Source organism: Narcine bancroftii, chromosome 10 (genome assembly GCF_036971445.1).
Source record: "Narcine bancroftii isolate sNarBan1 chromosome 10, sNarBan1.hap1, whole genome shotgun sequence".
Classification (NCBI taxonomy): domain Eukaryota; kingdom Metazoa; phylum Chordata; class Chondrichthyes; order Torpediniformes; family Narcinidae; genus Narcine; species Narcine bancroftii.
The window spans coordinates 66,853,587-66,866,445 of record NC_091478.1 but is presented as its reverse complement, the minus strand read 5'-3'; the positions used below and the strand labels follow the sequence as shown (position 1 = coordinate 66,866,445).

Here is a 12,859-nt window from a genome sequence, read left to right as displayed (position 1 = left end):
TGCCATCTGTACTTCAGGCCCCTGCCATCTGTACTTCAGGCCCCTGCCATCTGTACTTCAGGCCCCTGCCATCTGTACTTCAGGCCCCTGCCATCTGTACTTCAGGCCCCTGCCATCTGTACTTCAGGCCCCTGCCATCTGTACTTCAGGCCCCTGCCATCTGTACTTCAGGCCCCTGCCATCTGTACTTCAGGCCCCTGCCATCTGTACTTCAGGCCCCTGCCATCTGTACTTCAGGCCCCTGCCATCTGTACTTCAGGCCCCTGCCATCTGTACTTCAGGCCCCTGCCATCTGTACTTCAGGCCCCTGCCATCTGTACTTCAGGCCCCTGCCATCTGTACTTCAGGCCCCTGCCATCTGTACTTCAGGCCCCTGCCATCTGTACTTCAGGCCCCTGCCATCTGTACTTCAGGCCCCTGCCATCTGTACTTCAGGCCCCTGCCATCTGTACTTCAGGCCCCTGCCATCTGTACTTCAGGCCCCTGCCATCTGTACTTCAGGCCCCTGCCATCTGTACTTCAGGCCCCTGCCATCTGTACTTCAGGCCCCTGCCATCTGTACTTCAGGCCCCTGCCATCTGTACTTCAGGCCCCTGCCATCTGTACTTCAGGCCCCTGCCATCTGTACTTCAGGCCCCTGCCATCTGTACTTCAGGCCCCTGCCATCTGTACTTCAGGCCCCTGCCATCTGTACTTCAGGCCCCTGCCATCTGTACTTCAGGCCCCTGCCATCTGTACTTCAGGCCCCTGCCATCTGTACTTCAGGCCCCTGCCATCTGTACTTCAGGCCCCTGCCATCTGTACTTCAGGCCCCTGCCATCTGTACTTCAGGCCCCTGCCATCTGTACTTCAGGCCCCTGCCATCTGTACTTCAGGCCCCTGCCATCTGTACTTCAGGCCCCTGCCATCTGTACTTCAGGCCCCTGCCATCTGTACTTCAGGCCCCTGCCATCTGTACTTCAGGCCCCTGCCATCTGTACTTGCTTATTATCATTATCAAATAAAGTTATTGATTTCTTTTTAAAAACCGTTTCTCAAGTATTGAGAATGATTTCAAATTGGTGTCTCTAAATCATTTGTTTAATTGTTCCTTGGTGAATTCTTTTGAATCTTGATAACATTGTTTGTGAATAAGACCATAAGACATTAGGAGCAGAAATTCAGTCCATGGAGCCTGGCTGCTGATCCATTTGCCCACTCAGCCTAACTGCCCGGCCTCATAACATTCGATGCTCTGACTAATCAAGAACCTAAATACACCCAATGATCTGGCCTCCACAACTGCCTGTGGCAATCAATTCCTCCACATCTCTGTTCCAAGTTGACACCCTTCAATCCTAAAGTTGTGCCCTCTTGTCCTAGACTATCCCACGAAGGGAAACAACCTTTCTACATCTACTCTGTCCGTGCCTTTCAACATTTGAAAGATTTCAATGAGATCACTTCTCATTCTTTTGCTCCTGTCAGTGTAGACTAATCTTTACAACCTTGTCATGCCAGGAATCAGGCCTCTGCTTCATGCTTCACTGAATTCAACACATTCTGAATTCTTAATCATGCAGCTGCCAAACTGCCCTGATATTCTCAAGTCAAGACGAAGCCTTTATTCCCTCCTTGAAATGAAGGCAAACATTCCATTTGCCTCTGTAGCCACCCTTGTAAGAATCCGGAGTGCAGGCTATCAGGCCCAGTGCTTTATCTTTTAACCCCCCTCGATGACTCCACAATTTTCCCATGGGCAATGGCATTTTAGTTCAATTTGCAAAACAATAGCAGTTGAGATTGCAGACTGATCTACAGAAACTGCCTTTGGAAATGAGAATAGGACATACAGAGCAAAGTTTAAATGAGATTTTTATCGAGCGGAATTTTTACTTATGCCAAGTTGGCTTACATTTCTGTGAAAGATGGGACACATTTATAAAAGGCTGCTTCAACTTTGTTTTTACTGAATGTGTAAAGATTTATCACAATAGCTTGGTCAAAAATAATCCAAAAGGAGTATTCAATATTTCAAACCCAATCTTCCAAGCTTAGCACTTTTAACCAATGCAAGAATAATAGAGTGAAAAATAAATCTACTAAATTGTGCTGCAATATATAAATACTGAAACTATTACCGTTCTTTGCCCATGGTTGAATAAAACACAAACAGGTATTCTGAAACAGAATCCAAAAAGATGAGGTAACACACAAATCAAAAAGTGGTTGTTCACAAAATCTCACAGGCATGTTTCCAATCTGCCATTCTTCCCCACAGAGAAGTCTTGATGTAGAGTGTAGGTTCCACCCCACCCCAAGTAAATCTTATAATTTCCAGCAAGAATTCTTCAATCCAATGAAGAAGAAGTGCAAGGGGTGGTTGGAGAAGGGGATGATGCAAATTGAAGGAGGAAAAGAAAGCAAGCTCCTTCTGCCACTGAGGACAACATCTTGGTGAGATCCTTCACTCTCAGGATGCTCGGAAAACTATCAGTCAGGTTTGTTTTGTGCGAATGCCACATTCGGGGCGAAGGATCTGCCTTGGGTCGTTGGCTTCAGAAATCACCCTCTCCCTCTTCAGGGACTTGGAAATAGGCAGCTGTCTCCTCGGTAAGCTCGAAGAGGCCTGTGCCATTGTCTAGGTTGGAGAGTTCCTGATTGATTGGAATATGGGGGTCTGGCAGGAAATGCTGTGCGGTATGCTGAAGATGTGGCTTTCCTGGAAATAATTAGAAACAGGTCAGAGGATCACCAGCCCTTTCAACAGGGTCTTGGAGAGCTACACATAAAACTGCCATCCGGTACAAGAAGGAAGTAGATTGAGACCACAAGTATAATTCCTGTCTTCACCTCCTAAACATCAGGGTTTAGTACATAGCCAAAATAACAAAGAATTATTTTCTCATATCGCGTCCTAAACTTTCTCATATCGCGTCCTAAACTTTTATGTTGAAATTATGGGAGTAATTGAATCACAGTGGTTTCTAGAACCATTACCTCAGAGCTGGATCCAGACTTCAATGCCATATGTAAGGAGTCATCATGCTCTCCCTGTGACAGCATGAGTCTCCCTGAATGCTCTAGTTCCTTTTCTATGCAGGTTGGGGGGGGGGGGGGGGGGGTTAATTGGCTGTGTGTCGAATCTAGGAGGAGTTGATGGGAATGTAGAGAGTTTAAATCATAAACTAAGATTAGTGCAAACATGGGAGCTTGATGGTTGGTGTTGGCTCAGTGGCTAGAAGATCCTGTTTCTATGCTATGTTGCTCCTTCACTACAGCACTTTAGCTTTCAATGGGCCATGTTCCATTTCTAGGCCCCACCCTGCAATGCCCAGAGGGAGCTGCACCCATGATGTCAGTGATGTGATTGACGTGTTATAGAGGGGCAGCTGGAGAAACTCAGCAAGTCACTTGCAGGAGCTAAAAGCTCCCAGGTTCCTGAATAAAATGGAGGGGGGAAGGAGGGTCATACAAGGGAACAAGAGAAAAAAAGCTGAAAGTGTTGGGGGGGGGGCGGAGGGCAGATAGCCCTCTGAATGAAGTGGGAAAGGGGTGGAGACAGAGGGATGGTACAAGAGAGGGAGACAGGAGTGGGCTCACTGAAAATTGAGGTCAGTGTTAATGCCATCCTGTTGGGAGAGTGCCCAGACAGAATATTAGATTTGAAGGTGGCCTCGATTTGGCAGTACACGAGTCCAAGGACAGACATGTCGGCATGGGAGGGGGGCACAGAATTGAAATGGTTGACCCCTGGAAGATCTCGGTCATTGCTGTGGACAGAATGAAGCAGGTCAATGAAACAGTCACACAGTCTGCGTCCAGTTTCTCTGATGTAGAGAAGGCCACAGCGAAAGCACCGGATGCTGTATATGAGCCCTGCCAATTCACAAGTGAAGTGTTGCTTCACTTGGAAGGACTGTTTGGGGGCTGGAATGGTGTTGAGGGAGGTTGGGTTGTGGTCCCACAGGGGTAGGTACCAAGGGGGCAAATAAAAAGTGGAAAAGGGAGTCATAGAGGAAACGGACCATGCGGAAAGTGGAGAGAGGTAGATGTGTCTGGTAGACCCCTTCCACCTCGCACACAGCATCTTTCAGCTGCTCCCATCGGGAAAGAGCTACAGGAGGATCAGAGCCAGCACCACCAGGCTGAGAACCAGCTTCTTCCCACTGAACAACCAAAGGAACTGCTCACATTGACCATCCGAGGCTCTCATATTTAATAAACATTTATTTGTGTATATGAATACTTGTCCTGCACATGCATTGTTGGTCTGTGTGTGCGTTATGTCTGGCTGTGTGTCCGCATGTTTTAGAGTGAGGACCGGAGAACTCGGTTTTGTCAGGATGTACTTGTGTAGTTAGAAGATAATAAACTTGACTTGGTGGTGGGATCATGTAGGTGATGGAAATTACAGAAGATAATATGTTGGATACAGAGGCTGGTGGGGTGGTAGATGAGGACAAGGGGAATACTGTGTTTGTTGCTCTTTGGGGCAGATGGGGCTAGGGTGGATAGGTGGGAAATGGAGGAGATGCTAGTAAGGGTTGAGTTGATGGTGGTAGAAGGGAGGCCACAATTTTCTGAAGGAGGAGGACATCTCGGATGATCTGGACTGGAAGACCTCATCCTGGGAGCAGATGCAATGGAGACAGAGGAATTGAGAGAAAAGATGGGAATTCTTACAGAGGCAGGGTGTGAAGAGGTAATTGGGGGAGTTTGTGGGTTTATAGAAAAAATGTGTCAAAAGTTTGTTTCCCAAGATGGAGTCAGAGCCATTGAGAAAGGAATGTTGCCAGAGTTGGCACCATTTATAAAGACCGTGGGAAAAAGCGATGGTGGACCTGGCCTCCCAGAATGCTGTGTGGCAGAGAAATGGCTGCATGCACAGAGCACTCATGAAAGGGTTTCTCTGCTGCACGGCATTCTACGAATTCAGGTTCGCATTGCTTTTTCCCTCGACCTTTATAACTTGTACGCCATAGCACTACCAACTTTCCCACGCTGTTTAAAAATTGTTCACTATTGCTCTTTATTTCCTCTCTTTCCCTCTCCCACTGCAACTTTCCTACAGCAAAGTTTATACTTTTATTTTAATCTTCCCTCATGTTCCTGTGCTCACGCGAAAACTTGGGTCATTTCTGTCCTAGAGTGCAATTACCCATCCTATACTTGCCTGGTTGCAGACGCCAGGGATTACTCTAAGGGTCGAGGAAATCGATCCCTAGCATGAGGTCAAGGTGAAAGTTAGGAGCAAAGTGGATAAAGCTGACAAGCTCATCACGGGTACACAAGGCGACACTGGTATAATTGTCAATGCAGCGGAGGAAGAGTTGAGGAGCTTTGCCTGTGTAGGCTTGTAGCATGGATTGCTCCACATAGCCAAAAAAGAAAAAGCAAAGCTGGAAGCCCTGTAGGTATCCATGGCTATCCTTTTGACTTGGAGAAGGTGGGATCAGTCAAAGGACAAGTTACTGAGGGTGAGAACAAGTTCCCTTCCACCGCCTGGATGCAGACTGGGAGATCATTTCCTTGATCAGCTTCGCTCTGTCCGCAGCAATGACAGGGATGTCCCAGTGGCCAACCACTTCAATTCCATGTCCCACTCCTGTGCCGACGTGTTGGACTGCCAAAATGAGGCCACCCTCAAATTAGAGGAGTAACACCTAATATTTTGTCTGGGCACTCTCCATCAAGATGACATTAATATTAACTTCTCCAGTTTCTATTAGGCCACTCCTTGCCTCTCTCTCTCTTCCCCAACCCTCTGTCTCCTTTACTCCAACTCTCCACCCCTTTCCTCTCCATGCAGAGAGCCATCTCCTCCCCATCACTCCTCATTTTTTTTTCTCTTGCGCCCTTGCCCCCATATCCACCTCTTGTCTGTGGGTCTGCACTCCTACCCCTGCCCCTTTCCCCCCCCCCCCACCATTTTATTCAGGCTCATCCCTGCTTTTCACTCATACCTTGATGAAGGGCTCAGGCTCAGTGGTTAGTTACCTTTACCTTTGTTGCATACAAAACACTGCATGGCTTGCTGACTTTCCCCAGCATTGTGTGTGTTTACTCACAAAGCCAAAACCGATCCCAAACGTGAGATCTAATTTTTTTAATCCTCAAGTCCTAGCCTTATCATGAGGTGTTCCCTCTCCCAATCGTTTTTGGTAGAATTGCCAGCTCTTTTAATTACATGAATGCAGATTCAAGTCCATGAGGCTTACTGTGACATTTTGAGTAGATTGCATGCTCGATGAATTGGGAATTGGCACCAGTCAGTCAGAGTTGTTTTAAAGTTAACCAGTTTCTTCACCTATTTATTTCATTTGCTCTCATTCACACACTCGGACACTCCCAACGTCAGATCATCTTTAATCTGAAAACCTGTGCCTTGTTTCAAGCATTGAACAATGTCCGAGGGTACAAGCAGGTCCCTAATCAGTTCCCTATTTCTTACAATTGTACATCTGTGATCAGAAAAGGGCTAAAACGTTGGGCGGCAGCAACGCTGGATGAGGTGAGCTCCACACTCCACGGCCAAAGTCGTCCTCTCAGGCCACAGGCACAAACGGCTCCTGGGTCGAGGATGTGCAATGGAGAGCAGGCAGTTGTTATGTGGAGAGGCAGCTACACATAGAAGAAGGTGATGTGATCCTTGGCAGCTCACAAATTTTTCTTTTTTTAATTGCAAAATAGTCCCAAATCGTGCCAGCCTTTGAATAAAGTTTTTCATGGTATCTTGGTACATGTGACAATGGTAATAAATTTAAAGTCTAAATTCTTTGTACAATAAAGTGACTCCAAACAGTAGCATTGTAGATGCTGATCCAAAGAACAAAGGGAGATTGAAGACTGCTTTAATTTAAGTCTGTTCTACCTGCTCAGTAGGGGTAAACTCCTAATAAGACCAAGTTCATAGATGCGTGTAATGCGTGCAAGAAATTCTTTGCTGTAGTCTTGTGTTTTTTGTGTGCTGCATGGGTGAATTTTGCCAATCAAATGTAGTAAAACCTGCTAAATTAGACACAGTTATCCACAAATGAGATTGGAAATTAGTTAGGAGACTGGATTTCACCAAGCAAATTTTCTGCTGAATGTAATGCTGCCAGTAATCAGCTGTAACTGATTTACCTGAGTTTTCTCCAGATTTCAAGGCTTTGATGGACGGTTCAATTGGCTTCAGCTCTGGATCCACAATAAGTGTCTGGATCTGGTAAATCACAAAGCACATATTTCAATGAGAATGTGGTCCCTGTTTATTGATTGTCACAAGGATTGATGCAATATATTTACAACTTAATCATTTATTCTATCACCAAATTACAGGGTCACCATAACAGCACAAGAGCAAAGGGCAGGAATATCCAAAGATCCCACACTGGGCTAATTTTTGACTATATTTTACAAGCTGTGCCTCAGCTTTGAAGCGTTTGTGCGACATAAAAAGGGATATTTAATGAAAAAGCCTTGACATTAATATATGTATCATTTTTTTTTAAGTTTTAATGGGAAAACTGTTGGGGACTTGGAGAACCTGCAGTGAGATGGATTAAGTAGACTGTTATTTCAAGGACTCAGCACATGCCTCTTTCTCTAATTATCATTCTATGGCACCATTAAATGTGGAGTTTTTTTAAAAAACACATCTAATGGAAATTTGATCCCTCTCTCTTCTGAAAAAATGAATTTCCTTTCAGAGAAGTTATTCCCAACTACAATTGAAAGTGGAAAAGCAGACCTGTAAGATTTAAGTGAAACAGATGGGAGTTATGGGAGTCCCTCTCCTGCTGTTATTCTGACTGCTTCAGATCTTACCAGCTCCTCCCTCAGCAACCCATCCCCCCTCCCCTTTATACTGGCTATTTTTCCTTCTACATTCTCAACTGCGATGCAAGGTCTTGACTTTGCCTCCACAGACATTGTTTGACCTGCTGAATTCCTCCAGCAGATCGCTTTTTGTTCCAGTCAGTTCCAAGCTGTCGAAGATTCTTGGAGAGAGTGTTGCTGAAGGGTGCATCTCTCCAACAGTTGGTGTGCAGTGTAGGCAGAACAAAGATTATAGACAATAGACAATACATGCTGGAGTAGACCAATTGGCCCATCGAGCCAGCACCACCATTTTTCAGATCATGGGATTCACTATCAGTACCCATTTCTACCCTTATCCCCATAACCCTTAACTCCCCTGCCCTACACCACCATTTTTCAGATCATGGGTGATTATTCACTATCAGTACCCATTTCCACCCTTATCCCCATAACCCTTAACTACCCTGCCCACAAGAGCCTTATCTAACTCCCTTTTGAACATATCCAGCGAATCTGCCCCTACCACCCTCTGCGGCAAAGCATTCCACAGATCTACACCTCTAGGTAAAAAAATTTCTCCTCATCTCCGTCCTAAAGGGCCATTCCTGTATTCTTAAACTATGCCCTCTAGCCCTAGTCTCTCCCAACATTGGGAACATGTAATCTGATTTCACCCTGTCTAGCCCCTTGATAATCTTATACACCTGAATCATGTCTCCCCTCATCCTTCTAAACTCTATCGCATATAAGCCCAGTCTTTCTAACCTTTGAACGTATGTCAATCCTGCCATCCCGGGAACCAACCTTGTAAATCTGTGCTGCACTCCCCCTATAGCGAGTATGTCCTTACTCAAATTTGGGGACCAGAACTGAACGCAATATTCCAGGTGAGGTCTCCCCAGGGTCCTGTACAACTGCAGGAGGGCATCTCTGTTCCTATACTCCAATCCCCTCTTTATGAAAGCCAACATGCCATTTGCCCTCTTCACAGCTTGCTGAACTTGCAGGCTAGCTTTTAGTGACTACAAGTACACCCAGATCCCTTTGCACACAAAGGGGAATTTGCCTTTCAAGTGTAACAAATATAAGTGACCCACTTAAATTTTATACATGGCTTGAAGTTTTTGGCTTTTGTCTCTTCTCACGTTCAATTTATCTGCCCGTCTTTCCCATCTGGAGAAGATACCAAATATAAATACACATCTTACTTCTGTCTACTTCAAAACTATTTGACCATTGGGATACCTGTGGGCTAAATCTGATGGTCTTTAACCACATTAGCCCTTTTACACTTGTATCCCACTAAATCGGTCATTCGGTGTCCCAGGATAGGAATGGCATTTTTGCTGTTCACACTTGATCACTTTTAACTGGGACACTCCATGCGTTCACACTTGCAAGGAGCCATGCCTGGGGTTAGGACTGTTCTACCTTCTATTGGTGATGTCGTGACGCATCAAGCAATGGTGGACCTGCCCTAAATCCTGAATGTATTATGATCTTATATTTGAACAAAATGAATCATGCCTAATTATAACATAATTAAGCACAGTATGTGCCCTTCAGCCCTGTTGTGCTGACATTATAAACCTTTATAAGGGACCATGGGAAAGTGCTAGTAATAAATAGCAATAGCGGAGATTTTTAAAACAGCGTGGGAAAGTTGGTCGCAGACCGTGGGAAAAAGCGATGGTGGACCTGCCCTCCCAGAATGCCATGTAGCAGAGAAATGGCTGTATCCATGGCTGCATGCAAAGAGCACTCATGAGTTTCTCTGCCGCATGACATTCTAGGAAGTCAGGTTCGTCATTGCTTTTTCCCTCGGCCTTTATAACTTGTGCGCCATCACACTACTGATTTTCCCACGCTGTTTAAAAATTGTCCGCTATTGCTCTTTATTTCCTCTCCCTCTCCCACTGCAACTTTCCCACAGTAAAGTTTATACTTTCATTTCAATCTTCCCTCATGTTCCTGCTCTCACGCAAAAACTTGGGTAATTTCTGTCCTCGAGTGCAATTGCCCATTCTACACTTGCCTGACTTCAGATGCCAGGGATTGCTCTAGGGGTCGAGGCAATCAATCCCTGGCATGAGACAGCATCATCTCATGCCGGCATTGAGACAATTTTCATTTCACACTATTCCCTTTTTAAGCCAATTGGCCATTAATTCCTGGGACCACTTGCAAGTGTGAAAGGGGCTGTTGAAACCCAAGAACAAATGACTGATAATAATAATAATAGCAACAGCTTAAACAGTGTCTGTAAATATGCAGAACACTTGGTACATGGTGGCTAAACCACGGGAATGTTATTAAGTTCCATTATGGCAGCTTGTAAATTGCCGTTGTAAGAGAGAAGAAAATATCTAGAATGTTGTAAAATCTCAACATGGTCACCAGAGGAAATGTGTTAATCCCTACCCCTGCCCTGATTGCAAGTAAAACTCATCGACTTTATGTGCCTATGTCTTGAGGCCTTGCGAAGTTACCTACAAAGCCACTGCTCACAGGGTGACTCAGGATGGATGACAAATCCTTTACCTGCGTCAACTCGATTCCAAAGACAAAGTTTGGAGTCTCCTTCCCTAACGCCAAATATTCTCAATTCTAACACAGTAACTAGTGTTCTTCCCAATCTCTGGCAATTCATCCCCACAGACTCTACTCCTTTATATACAATGTCACACAACTCCAACAAAATCTTTATCTCCCATCATCAACATCATTTACTTTTTACTTTTCGTCTTACTGAATTACTGAGTCAGATTCTCTTTAACCTGCCACAAACCAGAGCTACAGGTACATTATGCTTGGGCTATTAACAAGACAGGAGAGTTTGTTCTGACAGAGAGAATTCCCTTGATAGCTGATGAATCCTTTATGCTGCTACACACTTGCATCATGTCTACAAATAGTCTGCATTCAGGGCATGACTGAATTTACATTCTTTGTAAAGTCTAAGTAGCAAGGAATTGGAACACTAACCAATCTCTCTTCTTCAATCAGATCCTTAATCCCATATCAGGAGTATTCATTTATTCCTTACCATTGCAAGGTTTGCCTCCATATCCGACAGATTCAACTCATTGAGAGAGAGATTTGGATTAAAGATCTGCAAGGCAAACAACGAACTTTAGAAAATTACATATATTTACATTTCCACAAAGAGCAAAACCAACAACTAGCATCACAGTCGACCACTGGCAGAGTTTAGTTATGGGCAGAGGATCTACAATGGCTCACACCATAAACATTGCAGAAAGAAGTGTTTGTTTTTAATGAGACCCACATTTCAGGATCTGCAGGAGGGTTCCAACACTTCATCAGCAGAGAGGCTCAGCTCAGAGTTTCCATGTAGATGTGGAGTCACCTGACAATGAGACATTTCACCTTGTGCCTCAGATTTAGAAACGTTGCTGTCACCTTCCCCCCCCCCACCCCCCCCCCCCCACCCCAGAACTCCAAGTCATTGATTCTGATGCGTACGAAGGAATCGAGCAGCATCCGTGCAGGGAGAATTACTATCAAGGTTTAGGTTAGAGTACTGCAGCACCTCAACCAAATACTGACAATTCTTTCCCTCATTCTTGCTGCTCCAAAGTCCAGCAACTGCGGTCTCTCGTGCCCTATCTTCCTAAGTCTTTGGACTAGTCAGAGTCCTTCTCAATGCAGTCATGCTGAAATTATTCATGGTTGGCTTTTTTTTGGAGAATAAAGCAATTGTACATTTTAATCTCTTTAGTTCAGTACTTTCACACGTGGGTGGATGAGGTAACTACAGAATAGTTTGGGGGGAAAAGGTGGATAGGTTCATCCTCAGAATGGCATTTACTGCCTAAGATGCCTTATGAGGCAGTGTATTCTACCAAGACCACTGCAGTGAAGGCCCCCTCAGAGCTCTATTGACTTGGGAGTGTTTAAGGATTTTGATCTCCATGACAATGGAAGAATCCCAATGCAGAATAGTAGCATTCCAGCAGAGTCTTGGTTTGCGCATGTACCTATGGTCAGTGGGGGAGGGGGGGTGGTGGTGGGGTTGGGAACCCCTGGTAGGGTAGTGGCAGTTCATCCTGTTGAAAGTATGTCCTGCTAGCATGGTGCAGGGATGGTGGAAAAAGTGGACATTGGCGTTTTTTTTATTTTTATTTTTTTATTTCAGCTTCTTAACTTCCAAAGTAATTAGAATTCTGCTTCCAGCCCACTTCCATCCTATCCGAGAGACCTATTGGCCAAAACTCACATGCATGATGGTGGAGTGCTCCAGATTGTTCTGCTGGCTTCCAAGCAGTGAGTGCAAACCATCCATATTCATCTCAATGTTCTCCATGTGGTTGGATGCTTCGTTCCTGTAAACACAAAAGAAGCTCTTTTCCAAGGGGCGGTCATAAGCATCAAAAATTAGTTACAATGACTGTCATCTTGTAATGTCATTGAAACATGCCCACAGACTACCACTCCATTGTCCTGCTTACACATCACACAAGCCTGCACCCAGCTTCTTCAACTGATCCTTTCAGTAGATTCTTCCACACAGTAAAATCCCTGGTATCCAAAATTCAAGCAACTGGCAACACAACTAACTCACTAAAAAAAACCACCAAGGAAATAAATAAATAGAAAATAAATAGGAATAAATAAAAGTTTAAAATTGTATAAGTAAATGTTTCCGTAGCAACACACATCCCTTGGTGAAGATGGGAGCAAACATTCAGCCAGCGGAACGCCCCAGTTGTGCCCTGCCCACAGCAATTATTTGAATAAAGTTTGTAAAAAGTTGTGTTTGAATAAAATGGCAGCACCCAGGAGGAAGAGCTGGCTGATGTTGCTGGGGCAACTCTCCCAAAGAGTCTCCCTATCCTGCCTAGTAAGTCTTAATCTTTATTATATATAATTAAGTATGTTAGTAGAGTTGGGGGGGTAATTATGACGATGGCATGGTTAGCGCCACACTGTTACGCCAGTGACTGGGGATGGAATTTAAATTTTGTTAGTTGTGGGAATGACCACATTAAAGTGAACTTTACATAATTAAGAACTGCAATACTGATTTTTTTTCTCAAATTACATTTTGTCT

At 44.7% G+C, this 12,859-nt stretch overlaps 1 protein-coding gene across 1 annotated transcript in view; it reads right to left on the bottom strand.

Moving 5' to 3' along the window:
* Positions 1-1,837: 1,837 nt before the first annotated feature.
* Positions 1,838-12,859, bottom strand: part of hsf4 (heat shock transcription factor 4) — an 86,673-nt gene continuing 75,651 nt past the window's right edge. Inside the window, exons 10-13 of the mRNA XM_069901208.1 lie at positions 12,026-12,131; positions 10,832-10,897; positions 7,108-7,186; positions 1,838-2,701 (exon numbers count right to left, since the gene is read on the bottom strand). Of these exons, the coding sequence (XP_069757309.1) occupies positions 2,538-2,701; positions 7,108-7,186; positions 10,832-10,897; positions 12,026-12,131 (415 nt within the window). The 3' untranslated portion in view covers positions 1,838-2,537. The remainder of the gene's footprint in view (positions 2,702-7,107; positions 7,187-10,831; positions 10,898-12,025; positions 12,132-12,859) is intronic.